Consider the following 19,146-nt stretch of genomic DNA (forward strand, 5'->3'; position numbering starts at 1 on the left):
ATGTTTTTTAAATACGGGACCCATGGCTTTATAAATAGAGGCATATAGTATAAAAACAAGGAAGTTATGGTAAACCTTTATAAATCACTGGTTAGATCTCAGCTAGAGTATTGTGTCCAATTGTAGGCACCACACTTTAGAAAGGATACCAAGTCCTTGGAGAGGGTACAGAGGAGATTTACCAGAATGGTGTCAGGGATGAGGAAATTCAGTTATGTGGAGAGACCAGAGAAGCTAGGGTTGTTCTCCTTTGAGCAAAGAAGATTGAGAGATTTAACAGAGATGTTCAAAATTATAAGGGGTTTAGATAGAGTAGATGGGGCAAAACTTTCCACTTGCAGGAGGGCTGTTAACCAGGGGACACAGATTTAAGATAATTGGCAAAAAGCCAGGGGGAAGATGAGAATTTTAAAAATCTGAGTTGTGATGATTTGGAATGCACTGCCTGAAAGGGTGCTGGGAGCAGATTCAAAGTAACTTTGAAAAGAGAATGGGATATAAACTTGTAAAGTCAACATTTGGAGGGCTATGGGGAAAGAGCAGGGGAGTGGGACTAATTGGTAGCTCTTTCGGAGAGCTGGCTCAGGCACAATGGGCTGAATGGCCTCCTGTGCTGTACTGTATTAATTGGGCTACCTTCATTCACTAACCTCGTAACCGCTTCAAAAAATGTAACGAGGTTGGTGAGACGTGACTTTGTCTTCCAGAAGCGCTGTTAAGAGTTTCTAATAACCCTTTTTTTGTCCAGGTGGTCATAGAAAGTATCTCTAGTTTTCCTTTCCAGCAGCTTTCATGACCAAAGTCAAGTTTATGGACCTGTAATCTCCCAGTTCTGACTTGTTGCCATTTTTGAATATTGGCACAACGTTGGCATCCCGCCAGTCTATGGAAACAAGCCCTGACTCTGCTGAGCTGTTCAATCTGTAAGCAAGGAGCTCACTTGGCACCCTGTCCACCTCTGTGAGCACCCTCAGGTGAATGCTGTCGGACTAGCAGCCTCTGTGAGAACCCTCGGGTGAATGCTGTCGGGACTAGCAGCCCTATCTAATTTGAGACCCCCTTATTCTTTCTGAGATTAAAGCTGAATCCACTTTTGAAATTTCCAACTTTATGTCTACTGTATATTGTGTTAATGGCAACTAAGCACAAGTCTCAGTGAGTGAAGACTGACACAAAGTAGCTATTTAAAACAGGAAGCCAGTGCAGTTTCCTGTACTTGAGGTCCAAGTCTTGTTTAGCATGGGGGAGGGAAGGGAAATGATAGAACTTCCTCATTGATGGATGTGGTAATGGAGGAAGTAGTTTGCAATTGCGACTTACAGCACAGGGTAAGAGAAATGGCCTGGAGTAGTAAAAGAATCTGTTTAGAAAACAAAGGCATTTCTGTATGTTTAGCAATATTTTTGAAGTTAACTGAAAATTCCAGTGGCTGAGCCTATTGAAGGTTGATACTGATGAGCAAGAGCTCGTATTGAGTTATTTATATGCAACTCATGAACAAAAATGTATCATGTTTGGTATCAATTCTCTGTTTAAGATCAACTCTTTTGAAAACGAATGCTTTTGGTACATTATTATGCTCATCGAGGTGAGGGATGTCTTTGCCGGGGAAATAGAACACCTCTTTACTTTCGGCACCCAGTCTCAGAATTGAGCATTCTCTCATTAGGTATAGCTTAGCCAAATGCAAAATAAAGCTGCCTTTTGGTCAGCCCAGACAATGTGCCTGAATTTGTTACAATACGAGTGTGAATTTTCTTTGTTTTCCACACTGGTCCTTTATCAACCTCACTTAAATTTTTGCCAATTTTGTGTTGAGGATACATCTCGTAACAAATGTGTTGAGACTTTTCCAATTTGCTTCATGTATCGTTACGATCATAGAAAATACTTTTGTCTCATCAATCTGGGCTGAATTTGAAAGAACTAACATTCTGTGCTAACATGCTATGTTGCTCAGCCCACTTATGTGTTTTCCCTCCTTATTACATTAAATGCTGTTTCTTTCTCTTTCTGTATCTTGCATTTTAATTGCTTTCAAAAATGTCTGTGCATAGTGCTGTCAGCACAAATAGGAATCCCATACTGACCTGTAATTAGTATCAAGGTGAATATATGTTGTCATTTTTGATATTGGTGTTGAAATTTGTTTGGTTCTAACCAAAGAGCTAATTTATTTTCTGTTGGAGGAAATATGTCAAACATTTTTGCAGTTTGGCAGTACGACTCCAAAACCGATTTGGTATGAAAAACTGTTTTTACAGTCTTGGTTTTTAAGGTTACCTAAGTTGTTAATTGTGAACAATTTTCTCATAGCTTTTAATCCTTTTTACACTTTGTACCTGAGATTCAACTTTCTATTTCAAAATGTTGATTTTTGTTTTTGTTATTTAGGTACATATAGCAACCCACCTAAGATAATGGAGGGCAGAATTTGCGCCAACTTCATGACCCCTGCTGGACAGTGTGTTGACAGTTGTGAAGTTGTGAATTTTCAAAACTGTGAAGTGAAGACAATGTGGTCTTTGTCTGTACCAAAATACAAGCACAATTTGCACTGCTCTAGGTATGAAGACAGTAATAGCCTTAATTCTGAGGACTCGGGCATTCCCACACTGGAAATTGGAAATCCAGAGCCCATCCATTGTGGTGTATTAAATGTCCGAACGAACAATGTTGATTCATCCCAGACTACTGGATTTTCGCACGACACACTTGGACAAGGTTCAGGTAGTCTCCCACCTGGTATGTGCTCACCAGCTATACGTCTCGAGGCTGACAATGCATTGCGAAAATCCTCAACGTTCCCACGATCTGGCTATGATAATGTGAAGCTTTACAGTCCATCTAGCAGAGGAGCAAACAAGGCCGATGATATATCTGTAAGCAGTATTTCCAGCCTGAGCACAGAACTGTCCACAACCCTGTCTGTTAGCAATGAGGATATTCTAGATAGTCTGGTCACCAGTGACTCGAGTGCAATTGTAAATCTGGAAACTGATGAGGCACAGTTCACGGACATCAGTCTAAATTCCTCCAGAGACACCTACAATCAAGCGGACAGTCCTTCAGAACAAGAGACCAAATACAAAAAACTGGGCACACTTGCCAGCTTTTTTACCAGGTATAGTCCACTCCAATTAATTGTGTGTTTTTTAAACCTTTACTACTGCTCTGCTGGAAGCAGAGAAGATGGGGAGGGGATGGTATGTTTGCTGTGAATCTTTTTCTTTGTGTTAACTTGTCTTACTTGCCCTGAGAAGGTGGTGCTGGGCTGCTGCCTTCGTGTAGTGAAGGTGTGCCCACAAAAGCTGTTATGTAGAGAGTTCCAGGATTTTGACCTAGCGATGATGAAGGAGCAGTGATGCATGTCCCAAGTAAGAATGGTGTGTGGTGTTCCCATTTCCTTCTAGGTGGTGGAGGTCGTGGGTTTGGGAAGTGCTACTGGAGAAGCCATGGCGAGTTGCTGCGGTACATCCTATAGTTAGTATACACTGCAGTCACCGAATGCTGGTGGTGGAGGAGTTGGACATTTAAACTAGTGGATGAGGTGCTGATCACACAGACTGCTTTGTCCTGGATGGTGTCGATCTTCTTGAGTATTGTTGCAGCTGCGCCCATCCAACCAAGTGGAGAGTATTTCATCGCACTCCTGACTTGTGCCTTGTAGATGGTGGGGAGTTAGGAGGTGAATCAAATTGGCTGAATCTGTAATGGTGCGTACCTTTCATAAGGAGGCAGCGAAGGATCAGAATGTCCATTTGGCACTTCTGGTTGAAGATGGTTGCAAACATTTCAGCACTTTTGCATTCGAGTGCTGGACTCCTCCATTATTCCAGACATACTGGACCAGGAAGGGGTTGGGCGGTAGCCCTGATATTTAAGGATGACAAGGACAGTAGTGATAAAGGATCTTGACTCAGAAGATAAACTAGTAGAATCAGTACAGGTGGAGATAAGAAATAATGGAAATAAGTCACTGGTGGGCATAGTCTATAGGCCCCTTAACAGAAGCTACACTGTAGGACAGAGTATAAATCAAGAAATAATGGAGGCTTGTAAGAAAGGTACTGCAATAATCATGGGTGAGTTTAATCTTTATTTAGATTGGACAAATCAAATTGGCAAAGGTAGCCTTGAGAAAGAGTTCATAGAGTGTATTCAGGATCATTTCTTAGAACAATACGTTGTGGAAACAACCAGGGAGCAGGCTATTTTAGATCTGGTAATGTGTAATGAGATAGGATTAATTAATCTCATAGTAAAGGATCCTCTAGGGAAGAGTGATCACAGCATGTTGGAATTTCAAATTCAGTTTGAGGGTGAGAAACTTGGGTCTCAAACTAGTGTCCTGAACTTAAATAAAGGCAATTACAAAGGTATGAAGACAGATTTGGCTAAAGTGGACTGGCAAAATAGATTGAAGGTGGTAGATAAGCAGTGGCAGACATTTAAGGAGATATTTCATAACTGTCAGCAAAGATATATTCCAGAAAGAAAGACTGACTCTAAGAAAAGAATAAACCATCTGTGGCTAACTAAGGATGGTATCAAATTGAAAACAAAGGCATACTATGATGTGAAGATTAGTGGTGGGCCAGAGGATTGGGAAATCTTTAGAAACCTGCAAAGGATGACTCAAAAAATGAGAGAAGATAGATTGAGAGTAAACTAGCAAGAAATATAAAAACAGAAAGAGTTTCTACAGGTATATAAAAAGGAAGAGAGTAACTAAAGTAAACGTTGGTCCCTTGAGGATAAGACTGGGGAATTAATAATGGGAAACAGGGAAATGGCAGAGACTTTGAACAAATATTTTGTCGGTCTTCACAGTAGAAGACATTAAAAGCATCCCAATAATAATTGATAATCAAGGGGCGATATGGAGGGGGGAACTTAAAACAATCACTATCACTAGAGAAAAAGTACAAAGCAAACTTGTGGGACTAAAGGTGGACAAGTCCCATGGACCTGATGGCCTGCATCCTAGGGTCTTAAAAGAAGTGGCTGCAGAGATAGTGGATGCATTGGTTGTAATCTACCAAAATTCTCTGGATTCTGGAGAGATCCCAGCGGATTGGAAAACCGCAAAGGTAACATCCCTATTCAAGAAAGGAGGGACACAAAGCAGGAAACTATAAACCAGTTAGCCTAACATCTGTCATTGGGAAAATGCTGGAGTCCATTATTAAGGAAGTAGTAGCAGGACATTTAGAAAATCATGATGGTCAAGTAGAGTTTTATGAAAGAGAAATCACGTTTGACAAATTTTCTCGAGTTCTTTGACGATAGAAACATAGACATAGAAAGATAGGAGCAGGAGTAGGCCATTCGGCCCTTCGAGCCTGCTCCGCCATTCAATGAGATCATGGCTGATCATCCAAATTCAGTACCCTGTCCCTGCCTTCTCCCCATATCCCTTGATCCCTTTAGCCTTAAGAAATATATCCAACTCCTTTTTGAATATATTTAATGAACTGGCCTCCACCGCCCTCTGTGGCAGAGAATTCCACAGGTTCACCACTCTCTGGGTGAAGAAATTCCTCCTCATTTCAGTCCTAAATGGCTTACCCCTTATCCTTAGACTATGACCCCTGGTTCTGGACTCACCGGCCATCATAAACATCCTTCCTGCATCTAGTCTGTCCAGGCCTGACAGAATTTTATAGGTTTCGATGAGATCCCCTCTCAATCTTCTAAACTCCAGTGAATATAAGCCCAATCGACACAATCTCTCCTCATACGTCATTCCTGCCATCCCAGGTATCAGCCTGGTGAATCTTCGCTGCACTCCTTCCATGGCAAGAACGTCCTTCCTCAGGTAAGGCGACCAAAACTGCACACACTACTCAAGGTGCGGTCTCACCAAGGCCCTGTACAACTGTAGCAAGACATCCTTGTTCCTGTACTCGAACCCTCTTGCTACGAAGGCCAACATACCATTTGCCTTCTTAACCGCCTGCTGCACCTGCATGCTTACCTTCAGCGACTGGTGCACAAGAACACCCAGGTCTCTTTGCACTTCCCCTTCTCCCAATCTATTGCCATTCAAATAATAATCTGCCTTCCTGTTTTTGCCACCAAAGTGGATAACCTCACATTTATCCACATTATAGTGCATTTGCCATGTTTCTACCCAATCTGTCCAAATCGTACTGGAGTTTCTCGACATCCTCCTCACAGCTTACCCTCCCACCCAGCTTTGTGTCGTCTGCAAATTTGGAGATATTACATCCAATTCCCTCGTCCAGATCATTAATATATATTGTGAACAGCTGGGGTCCTAGGACCGATCCTTGCGGTACCCCACTAGTCACCGCCCGCCACTCGGAAAACGACCCGTTTATTCCAACTCTTTGCTTTCTGTCCGCCAACCAGTTCTCTATCCAACTCAATACCTTGCCCCCAATCCCATGTGCCTTAATTTTGCACGCTAATCTCTTATGCGGGACCTTATCGAAAGCCTTCTGAAAGTCCAAATACACCACATCCACTGGTTCTCCCTTATCTATTTTACCAGTTACATCCTCAAAAAATTCCAGTAGATTAGTCAAGCATGATTTACCTTTTGTAAATCCATGTTGACTTTGTCCAATCCTGTCACTGCTTACCAAGTGCTCTGCTATTACATCTTTTATAATAGATTCTAGCATTTTCCCCACTACCGATGTCAGGCTTACCGGTCTATAACTCCCCGCTTTTTCTCTACCACCTTTTTTGAATAGTGGGGTAACATTAGCTATCCTCCAATGTAACGAGCAGGGTGGATAAAGGGGAACCAGTAGATGTAGTGTATTTGGATTTCCAGAAGGCATTCGATAAGGTGCCACATAAAAGGTTACTGCGCAAGATAAGAGCTCATGGGGTTGGGGGTAATATATTAGCATGGATAGAGGATTGACTAACTAACAGGAAACAGAGAGTCAGGATAAATGGGTCATTTTCAGGTTGGCAAACTGTAACTAGTGGGGTGCCACATGGATCAGTACTGGAGCATCAGCTGTTTACAATCTATATTAATGACTTGGATGAAGGGACTGAGTGTAATGTAGCTAAATTTGCTGCTGATACAAAGGTAGGTGAGAAAGCAAGTTGTGAAGAGGACACAGAATCTGCAAAGGGATATAGATAGGTTAAGTGAGTGGGCAAAAATTTGGCAGATGGAGTATAATGTACGAAAATGTGAGGTTATCCACTTTGGTGGGAAAAATAAAAAAGCAAATTATTATTTAAATGGAGCGTGACTACAAAATGCTGCGGTACAGAGGGATCTGGGGGTCCTTGTACACGAAACACACAAAGTTAGCATGCAGGTACAGCAAGTAATTAGGAAGGCAAATAGAATGTTGGCCTTTATTGCAAAGGGAATGGAGTATAAAAGTAGGGAAGTCTTGCTACAACTGTACAGGGTGTTGGTGAGACCACACCTAGAGTACTGTGTACAGTTTTGGTCTCCTTATTTAAGGAAGGATATACAGGAAACTCTCATTTAAACGGCACCTAAATATCTGGAATTCTCTATTAACCGGCAAAATTCATACTCTGAAAACACCTCAATAACCAGAAATATTGCCGAATCCAAGTCTCCCGCAGTGGCCGAGTTAGTCAGTGGGGGTAGTTCTCCAAACTGCCACTACTCGGCTTCTTGGCGCTGTCGGAAGCCCGAACACCTCAATAACAGGAGTCTGACTCTTTGCTTGTTAAGAATAGCCTCGGTAGATAACCCTCTCCGTCATCCGGAATTTTTAATCAACCGGCACCATCCCGGCCCCATCGGTGCCGGCTACCAGAGAGTTTCCTGTACTTGCGTTGGAGGCAGTTCAGAGAAGGTTCATTAAGTTGATTCCTGAGATGGAGGGGTTGCCTTATGAAGAAAAGTTGGGCCTATACTCATTGGAGTTTAGAAGAAATGAGAGGTGATCTTATTGAAACGTATAAGATTCTGAGGGGGCTTGACAGGGTAGATGCAGAGAGGATGTTTCCCCTCGTGGGGGTACCGAAAACTAGGGCATAGTTTCAGAATAAGGGGTCGCCAGTTAAAACGGAGATGAGGAGGAATTTCTTCTCTGAGGGTCGTGATTCTTTGAAATTCTCTACCCCAGAGAGCTGTGGAGGCTGGGTCGCTGAATATATTTAAGGTGGCAATAGACAGATTTTTGAATGATAAGGGAGTCCAGGATTATGGGGAGCCGGCAGGAAAGTGGAGTTGAGGCCAAGACCAGATCAGCCATAATCTTGGTGAATGGCGGAGCAGGCTCGAGGGGCCAAATGGTCTATTCCTGCTCCTATTTCTTATGTTCTTATGAAACAGTTTCCTAGAACAATAAATCATGGAACCAACCAGGGAACAGGCTATTTTAGATCTTGTTTTGTGTAATGAGACAGGATTAATTAGTCATATGGTAAAGAATCCTCTAGGGAAGAGTGATCATAATATGATAGAATTTCACATTGAATTTGAAAGTGACATTCTTAAGTCTAACACTATAGTCTTAAATTTAAACAAAGCCAATTACATAGCTATGAGGGGCGAGTTGGCTATGGTAGATTGGGAAATTAGAAAGGTATGACAGTAGATAAGCAGTGGCAAACATTTAAAGAACTATTCCAAAATTCTCAAAAAATGTACATTCCATTGAGGAATAAAAACTCCACGGGAAAATTGATCCATCCGTGGTTAACTAAAGTTGAGGGTAGTATTGGATTAAAAGAAGAGGCTTATAATGTTGCAAAGGATAGTAGTAAGCCTGAGGATTGCGAGAGCTTTAGAAACCAGCAAAGGGTGACCAAAAAATTGATAAGGGAGAAAATTGAATGTGAGTAAAGTAGCAAGAAATATAAAAACAGATTGGTAGAGCTCTACAAGTATGTAAAAAGGAAGAGAGTAGCAAAAGTAAGTATTGGCCCCTTAGAGGCTGGGACATGAGAAATTAAATATAATTAATTTCCTTATTTAAGGAAGCATATACTTGCCTTGGAGGCGGTGCAATAAAGGTTCACTGATTGATTGATTCCTGGGATGAGAGGGTTGTCCTATGAGAAGAGATTGAGTAGATTGGGCCTATACTCTCTGGAGTTTTGAAGAATGAGAGGTGATCTCATTGAAACATATCATATTCTGAGGAGGATTGCCAGGATAAATGCTGAGATTGTTTCCCCTGGCTGGAGAGTCTAGAACTAGGGGGCATCGTCTCAGGATAAGGTGCCAGCCTTTTAAGACTGAGATGAGGAAGAATTTCTTCATTGAGGTTTGTGAATCTTTGAAATTCTCTGCCCCAACGTGCTGTGGATGCTGAGTCATTGAGTATATTCAAGGCTGAGATCAATAGATTTTTGGACTCCAGATGAATCGAGGGATATGGGGATAGGGCAGGAAAGTGGAGTTGAGGTTGAAGATCAGCCATGATCTGTTGAATGGCAGAGCGGGCTCAACGTGCCATATGGCCTACTACTCCTCCTAATTCTTATGTTTTTATTATTGAGGATGGAGATGTTCATGGAGCCTCCTCTTGTTATTTGCTTAATTGTTCACAACAGGATGTGGTAGGTCTGCAGAGCTTTGACCTGATCTGTTGGTTGTGGGATCGCTTAGCTCTGTCTATAGCATGCTGCTTTTGTTGTTTATCATGAATGTACCCCTTTGTCGTTGTCTTAGACTTGTGATTAGGTATGCTGTTGTTTCAGTGCTGGCTGTTGGACAATACCAGTATTCAGAGGAATAGCATTAATGCAATGTGCTCCTCAGCAGTAACTTTGGACTTGCTAAATGTCTGCATGGCTCAGTTGGTAGCACTCTCTCCTCCTGATTCATACTACTGTGGTAGTGCTGCATTATCGGAGGTGCCGTCTTGAATAAGATCTTAAACTGAAGTACCATTTGGATATTGTGGTTAAAGTGGACATTAAAGTTCCATTACATTATTTGAATACCTGGGAGTGTTCTTGGCATCCTGGTCAACATTCCTCTCACAACACATGCAGTTAATCCAAAAATGGGTTAACTGGCCAGTCATTGCATTAGTGTTTGTGGGCCTTTGCACAAAATGGCTGCCGTGTCAAAGCACAGAGCAATAACTGCACGATGCATTGAAGTACTTTGGGACATTTCCAAGAGGTGTGATAAGGCAGTATATAAATGCAAAGTTCTTTCTAATGGCAGCTGCAATTGATGCTTTTTTTCCTCCCAAGGGTCAAGCCTGTCACAGTAATTTTTCATGAATATGAGGATTATATATTTTTCCTGTGAGCTGGTTGAGGGACACTTTATTTATTGTGCATCCAAATTGCATGACATAACTAGTCATCCAAAAACTGCTACATATTGAGTAGTATATTTGCCATTGTATGCTTCATGTGAAATGATATGTCAGTTCTGAACTTTGCTCTTGGAGCAAAGAAGGTCTTGAGTGCAGCCAGAGGGCTTGTTGAAGAATCCTTTGGTAGTGGCATGTTCTGGTGCGATCCCAATTGGCAGCAGTGTAAGTAGTACAAACTGAAGTTTACAAAGAATCCCCATGGCTATCATTGCATTGCGCTTGGGCTGCAGACTTACTTTATTTCAGGCTGGAATTCTAATAGTTCCATTCCAGCAACAACACTATGAACATATTTGCCCAGCTGCTTTTACACAAACTATACTGGCATATATCTATGCACTGCAAAACTTAGCATATTTGCTGAGCTTGTTATCTTTGTGCTACAGTTCCCTATTTCACAGAATCTGGACAGCCCTCATGCTTTGTTTCACAATGAGATATCCGCTCTCGTGTTTTCTGTACTGTCAAATGCAAGTATCATTGGATTTGCACTTAAAGTTCTGAGGTTGTTTTGATCTTTTGGATATCACCAAACAGTGTTGTTCATAGTAATTATTTCCCCCATTGTTTTTCTCCCCTTCCCACTGTATCCACCAAGCACTATAACTTGTATTGGACAAACTTATCCCGTTCATTTAAATTTAAAATATTCGATTTGGCGGTAGAATCTGTGTGTGATTGCTATGATGAAGTATGACTTTAGAAAGCTGCAGTCTTTTTTCCTGTCTATATACAGGAAACTGTGTGTTATCTGGAGACTAAATGTCCGGCAAGCTCGAGCCACCGGCAAAAATCAGGAGCCGTTTCGTTGCTTTTTTCTCAACAGTCAAGCTACAGAGACGCTTGCAAGGTACGGCCGACTGTTTAGAAGCTGCAGGGTTTGTTGCCAGATACGGAGCTCAAAATCTCCGTATGTTTCAACATTAGGGCTGGTTTGTCCGGCAGTTTTGATGGGACGGCAACAGCTCGGTCCCGTCGGTGCCGGATAGCACAAAGTTTCCTGTAAATCTCCACCACCCCGCCCCAAATAAAAACCCAGGCTTTTACCATCTACCATTTCTTATTGGGCTGCCTACCCAACCTCCTTCAGTTGGACAATTTTATACTTTGTTTTCTAACCTCATCTGAGAAGTATGGTTGAATTGTCTGATCATCTACAAGTTAATGGCAAGATACCACTATGGTAGTTGCTAGTGTTTCAGCCAGCCCTCGCTGTGTACCTTAACATTCTCAACCATCTTCATCTGCTTCATCAAAGACAAATGAGAGGTAAACAAAAATGTTTAAAAATGATCAGCCATGATCTCACTAAATGGCGGAGCAGGCTCGAGGGGCCGAATGGCCTACTCCTCCTATCTTCTAAAGTCATCTGCTACTCGACTAAGCCAAGATCGGCATCAGGAACAGCGAAAGAAAACTGAAGCTGTTATTGGATCACCTAAAAGGATAATGGAAAAGAAAGCCAAAGAAAATTGTGGAAGTAATGGGAAAAGCTTTACAGTTATGTGAAGTCAGAAGATTGTATTGGGCCATTGAAGTATACTTGAGGACTGGTAATTAAGGACTCGTGAGATATGGCAAAATTATTAAATGAGTTCTTTGCATCAGTCTTCACTCTTGATGCTCAACTGTCAGAATTCCATGATGTTGCTAATAATAAAACTATTAATATTAACATCGACGAGCAGATTATTTTAGATAGAATTAAGAACCTTAAAATCGATAGGGCAGCTGGTCCGGATGATATCTGCACGAGGGTCCTTGGAGATGGGACAGGTGCTGTGAACTCACCTATATATTTAATACTGTAGAAACATAGAAGATAGGAGCAGGAGTAGGCCATTCAGCCCCTCGAGCCTGCTCCGTCATTCAATGAGATCATGGCTGATCATCCAAATTCAGTAGCCTGTCCCTGCCTTCTCCCCATATCCCTTGATCCCTTTAGCCTTAAGAAATATATCTAACTCCTTCTTGAATATATTTAATGAATTGGCCTCAACTGCCTTCTGTGGTAGAGAATTCCACAGGTTTACCACTCTCTGGGTGAAGAAATTCCTCCTCATCACTGCCCTAAATGGCTTACCCCTAATCCTTAGACTGTGACCCCTGGTTCTGGACTCCCCGGCCATCGGGAACATCCTTCCTGCATTTAGTCTGTCTAGTCCTGTTAGAATTTTATAAGTTTCAATGAGATCCCCTCTCATTCTTCTAAACTCCAGCGAGTATAAGACCAATCGACTCGATCTCTCCTCATACGCCATTCCTGCCATCCCAGGTATCAGTCTGGTGAATCTTCGCTGCACTCCCTCCATGGTAAGAACATCCTTCCTCAGATAAGGCGACCAAAACTGCACACAATACTCAAGATGTGGTCTCACCAAGGCCTTGTACAACTGCAGCAAGACATCCTTGTTCTTGTACTCGAACCCTCTTGCTACGAAGGCCAACATACCATTTACCTTCTTAACTGCCTGCTGCACCTGCATGCTTACCTTCAGCGACTGGTGCACAAGGACACCCAGGTCTCGTTGCACTTCCCCTTCTCCCAATCTATTGCCATTCAGATAATAATCTGCCTTGTTTTTGACCAGCAATGCATCTACTATTTCTAAGGCCACTTCCTTAAGTACCCTAGGATGTAGATTATCGGGCCCTGGGGATTAATTGTGTTAATCTCCTTTTAAACCAGCAATGTTACCCCACCTCCTTTTCCTTTCTGCCTGTGTTTCCTGAATATTGAATACCCTAGATGTTGAGTTCCCAGCCCTGGTCACCCTGGAGCCATGTTTCCGTAATCCCAATCATATCATATCCGTTTACATCTATTTGCGCAGCTAATTCATCCACCTTATTACGAATGCTCCTCGCATTAAGACACAAAGCCTTCAGGCTTGTTTTTTTTAACACTTAGACCTTTTAGAATTATTATTTACTGTGGCCGTGTTAGATTTAAACCCTTGATTACTCTGACTGCCACTTTTGCTTTTCTCCTTCCTGTCTTTTGCTTCTATCCTTGTTTCCCTTTCCTCTGTCTCCTTGCACAGGTTCCCAACCCCCTGCCATTTTAGTTTAAACCCTCCCCCTGTTGAATTCTGTGATGTTTCCCTTAGACTGGAAGGAAGCTATAGTACTCTCCATCTTTAAAAAAGGAGAGAAGACTGATCCGGATAACCTATAGGCCCACTAGTTTGATGGCAATAATGGGGAAGGTGCTTGAGAAAATCATTAGGGTTGCAATATATGACTACTTGGACAGAGAAGGACAGATCAGTGACATCCAAAATGGCTTCAAAAAAAGGTTATGTCTTAAAAATTGGATTGTATTTTTTGGAAGAAGTCACCAAGCTAGTGGATGAGGGAAACCCAGTAGACATTGTCAAATAGATGTCCAAAAAGATTTTGACAAGTTACCGTACAAGAGGCTTCGCTACAAGACAGTTGGCTCATCTGACCCCTCAAAGCCTCTGCACCATCTACAAGGCTCAAGCCAGGATTGTGATTGAATACTCACCTGGATGGGTGCAGCAACAGCAATGCTCGAAGCCCAACGTCAACCAGGACAGAGAAGTTCATTTGATTGGTACCCCAGCCACTGGGCTCTATTCACCCCCTCTACCACTGTGGCTGCAGTATGTACAATCTACATACATCAAGTGCACTTGCATGTTAAATATTTTTGTCTGACAAATTTACGAGTAACGGGCAAAGTGATAGCTTTTGAGTATGCTGCATTACGTTCTAATTGGCTTTGCAAACCTTCTAAGAATATCTTTACTTGCATCATTATAGCTATTGGGACAAAAATGCGTAGTAACAACATGCCATGGTTACTTTGGCAGCACCTCTTTCCCATACAGTCTACCACCAAAAAGGACATGAGCAGCACGCCATCCTAAACTTGGACATGTAATGTCGTTCCATTATTGTCTCTGGATTAGAATCCTGGAATTCCCTACCTAATACCTTTGTGGAAATACCATCATCACAGGCTGCAGTAATTCAAGGAGACAGCCCACCGCCATCTTCAGGATAATTGGGTATGGGCAATAAATATGACCTTGCCAGCGGGTACCCAGATCCAGTGAATAAATGCAAGAAAAAACTAGTAAGCCCTGAATACCAGCAGGAAAGCTTCATACATCTCTTACGCTTTTGAAACGTTGTCTGGATCTTTTCCTGCCTCTGCAGAAGTTAAAATGCACACACCTTGGTTATGCAAGCGTGCATTCAGGCTATGGGAAATCTGGGATTTTCCCGTTGGTATATTTGTACAATATTTTTAAGTCTTTGGTTCAGGAAAATGTCAGAATCAAATTTGAGAAACATTTGTACTTGATGGTCTGCAGTGGAAGCTCTGCTGATTGTGATGTCATTGGGAGTTGAATTTTCTCTGTCTTTTATCTATGATCACAAATCTGTGCTATTTTAACAAGTTAAGCAGTTTATTTTAAATGGCTGATTTAAAAAAAAAAAAAAAATGCAGATAGCAATTTAATACAAACATGTTGAACCGTGCACAGTGGAAATTAAATCCCTCCAATATATGAAAGAAAATAATATATGTAATGTAAAATGTTATACTGCTGGTCCAACATCAATATCGAATGAGCAGACGTTTCCTCCTCCAACTAAATATTGGGAAGACTGAAGCCATTGTCTTTGGCCCCCGCCACAAACTCCATTCTCTGACCACCGTTTTTCATCTCTGGTAATTGTCTGAAGTTGAGCCAGGTCATTCGCAACCTTGGTGGTGGTTTGACCCCAAGATGAGCTTTCGACCACACATCAGTTCAATCACCAAGACTGCCTACTTCCACCTCTGTAACATTGCTCGACTCTGACCCTGCCTCCACTCATCTGCTGCAACCGCGCCTTTGTTACTTCTAGACTTGACTATTCCAGTGCTCTCCAGGCTGGTCTCCCACCTTCCACCCTACACAAACTTGTGCTTATCCAAAACCCTGCTGCTTCTATCTTAACTCTCACCAAGTCTGGTTCACCCATCACCTCTACACTGACTCCCAGCCTGACAACGTCTCCATTTAAAAATTCTCATTATTGTTTTCAAATCCCTCCATGGCTTCTCCCCATCCCATCTCTATAACCTCCTCCAGCCCTACAAGCACTCCTCCAATTCTGGCCTCTTGTGTGTCCCTAATTTTAATCGGTCCACCATTGGCGACAGTGCTTTCAGCTGCCTTGGCCCGAAGCTCTGGAATGCTCTCCGCCTCTCTCCTACACTCTCCTTTTAAGATGATCCTTAAAACTTAATTCTTTGACCAAGCTTTTGGTCATCTGTCCTGATATCTCCTGATGTGGCTTGGTGTCAAAAATGTTTTTTATTGATGACGTGCTGCACCTTGGGACATTTTGCTATGTTAAAGGCGCTATATAAATGCAAGTTGTTGAACAAGCTTACCCACTCTTTATAAAAAAAAACGACTCTCAAAACAGCCACAAGAGGGTGCAGAAATACGTCAAGGTGGCTCACCTACTGTTTGATTGCACCCTCTTCCCTAACTATAGGGCCTCCTTTCAGCACAAGTGTGATCAGGAACTCGCTAAAGAAAACATGGGTAAAAGCCTATGCTCTAACATTGGGGAAATGCAGTATTCCTGAAATACTGCACCTGGATTTTTTTTTCCTGATTTTCATTTTTAGATCATTTTCTTTGTCCCCTTAATCTTCCACCTTCTCTACCCCCCCCCCCCCCATAGCTATAGTGATGCAAGTAAAACTACTGTTACAAGCTTTGCAAACGTCAGTTCTAATGTTATGCCGCATACGCAAAAGTCATCACTTTAACTGTTGCTAGTAACTTTGTCAGTTTTTTTACATGTAGGTACAGCTTAATTTTATAAACTGCCAAGACTTGCCAGCTTTGAATATGAAGTATTGAATATTTGAAAGCTGCACTTGATATTTTTAGACATTAAGGCTTGTGGGACAATTGGGGGATTTCTTTGTACTCGCATCAAATTGTGTCCTATGGTTATAAAACAAGATGGTAGATAATACTGCATCAATAAACAGATATTTAATACTGGCTCTAGTAACTTTCTGTAACTCATGGGAGCATTCTATTTGTTTTAAGATTAACAATGTAAAGGTTGTTCATTAACCTTGAAATATTTTGAGAAGTGCTCCTATTTAAAGGGTTGAAGGGCAAAAATAATTTTAAATTTCTGCCGTAGCAATCTCATTTGCATTAGCTTGAGATAAAGATCCATTTACATTCTTTATTAAGGTGAAACTCAGCTGATTATGACTTATGTAATTAGAGTGCAACTGGTGGTTAAAAGTACCCTTTTCCCTGTCTCCCCTACACTTGGAAATCGAAAGGACCTGATATTCTTTCCAGTGACAGCAGGAACCCACATTGTTCCAGGAGTCAATTTGAGCTGTCACCAAATCCACTGACTGTGTGGAACCAATTTGACACCAAATGAAGATAATGTCACCTCTAAACAGTGAAAATGCTGAGCGCAAAAGGGATCATAATGATCTCATCGCATTGTATGCTCAGAGTCTGTATTTCCAAACAGGACTTGAGAGTAAACTTGGTGAGAAAATAAGTAACACTGAGGTTTGTGTAGCACTGCCCTCCGAAACTAGATTTTATTATATTTGCAAAATCAAAGGGCAACTAGTTGGAATGGCTGTTTTGCTTTAAGACCCCAGACACTAGCAAGTTACAACCCCCACTGTTACTAAGTAACCATGACTTTGATGCTGAAGTGAGAGTAGCTGTTTAAGCTATTGCAATTTCAGTGTCATTTTGACAGCAATATAGATTCTTATTTTGAGAGCTTGCTGGGTGGAAGTGTATGTTGCTGTATTGTAGTTTCCACTATAATTCTTTGTAAATTGAATGGGAATCCATACCCAAATTATTTCACAAATTAGTATAAATGACAGTTACCATGAACGCTTGGTAAATTGTCAATGCACTGATACAGTATCTTAAATACATTGCTAGATTTTGTTTTAGGCCATCAGTGTATCTGATGAGCCAAGAGTAATGAGGCTTACGTAACAGAACACAGACACCAGTTCCTCCCAGACAACTGCAGCCACCTCTTTCTCTTTCTCCACCCCCCATCCCCCACGTTCAGTGTTCATCTAAATGTCATTTCTGGTTACAGATTACAAGCCTCCAAGATCCCTGGCCCAAGCCACTGTAGCAGATCTGTTCATAGACTTGCAAAGCACAAAATGTTAACTATAAAGTTAATTTAACTGCTTTGGCAATGATTTTCAAGAATTTAGAGATTTGCCTGGAATGACCTGTGAGCAAAATCGCATTTTTCTTCGTCAGCATAAGAAAATAACTGGCCTGCCTGTTGTTATGGACATAAAATATTTCATTGCCCTGGAGGAGCAGGGCATACTCGTGGTGTCAATTCCTCATCCAACATAATGATAAAAAGGCACATCCACTTCTTTGCTGTTTACAGGTTCTTACTGTGTAGAATTGTTGTGATTGCACTTCAAAAGTTATTCAGTCATGTGCAGCACTTTGCGATGTCCTGAGGACATGATTTCTGATGCCAGTTAATTGTGCTGTTTTGAGGAGGTAGGTGCTCCCAGACAAAGGCTTGGGATCATTTAACTCGTCTCTTGGTTGAGGATTGATAATTTCTGTGTGTCATACAAATCGAAGACCTGAACCAGGCATTCAGTCTGTGATGGCATTTACCATCCACCTGAGTAAATAGGTCGAATATTTGTCTACCCTGTTCCCATATCCTTTTTATTCCCTTTCCTTCAAGCCAATCTAATCTTGAATGTTGACAAAGGTTCTGCCTCAACCGCGAACCCAGGAAATGAATTCCACAGCCTCAAGTCTCTTGAAGTTTCTCTTGCATTAATCTTGTATCTGCGACCCCACGTTCTAGACCCCTGAACTCCTGGAAACAGTCTACCTAGCTACCCCGTCTCGTCCTTTAATAATTTTAAAATCTTCTATCGTATCACCCTGTAATCTGCATTGTTCTAAGAAAAAACGACCAATTTTTTTTCTGCGTCTTTCTTCGTATTTGTATTTTCTCATACCAGATATTGGGAGGTGGAGGCAGCCCTTTCAAAGGCGAGATTCATTTCCAGGGCTAGTGGCTGAGGCAGAACCTGTGTCAACATTCAAGATTAGATTGGCTAGGTATCTAAAAATGGCTAAAAGTAAAGATACTGCAAATGCTGGATTCTGAAACAAAAACAAAACGTCTGGAATCACAATCAATCAGTCAGTATTTACAGAGAGAACTGTGTTTTTCGGCATGTTTTCTTTAGGACTGCTGTGGGGGTGTGGTTAGAAACCTAGGCCCGGAATCTGCGGTCAGTGGCGAAGCAAAGGTGTTCACCACTGGCCCCGAAGAAAGCTGCCCACAAAGATCTCACGATCTCTGTGGCGAAGTTTGCTTTTTTCGACATGCAATTGAGATCCGTGTCGTGCAGTATAGTGGGAACCCCGTAGCGTGATCTGCTGTGACCTAAACGAGCTGTCTAAGCAGCCAATCACAATGCAGAATTCTCAGACAGGGAATTGGGAAGTGAAGGAGTTGCTTTTATCCCCACTTTTTAAAAACGTTTGAGAGCAAAATAAAGATTGGGGCGCTCACATGGGGAAAAGGTACACCTGAAATAAATATGAACAAACTTAAAAAAAATATCTTTTTAAAATTGTGACGTTCATCATTTATGGAGAAATTTGACACTCCACGACATTAAAATTCATTTTTCAGGGTGGTAGCGTTTGTTTAGCAGTCAATACACTGTTAAAACCTCAGTTGCACCTAATCCAACAAGGCCAAACTTTTAATGGGGTATTTA

At 41.7% G+C, this 19,146-nt stretch overlaps 1 protein-coding gene across 1 annotated transcript in view; it reads left to right on the plus strand.

The window, feature by feature from the left end:
- LOC147122642 (TBC1 domain family member 14-like) overlaps nucleotides 1-19,146 on the plus strand; it is a 96,082-nt gene that overhangs the window by 13,132 nt on the left and 63,804 nt on the right. Inside the window, exon 2 of the mRNA XM_086008335.1 lies at nucleotides 2,395-3,124. Within this exon, the coding sequence (XP_085864461.1) occupies nucleotides 2,395-3,124 (730 nt within the window). The remainder of the gene's footprint in view (nucleotides 1-2,394; nucleotides 3,125-19,146) is intronic.

Source organism: Somniosus microcephalus, chromosome 2, assembly GCF_052327205.1.
Source record: "Somniosus microcephalus isolate GS21.2 chromosome 2, FLI_Smic_1.0, whole genome shotgun sequence".
NCBI classification, from domain to species: Eukaryota; Metazoa; Chordata; class Chondrichthyes; order Squaliformes; family Somniosidae; genus Somniosus; species Somniosus microcephalus.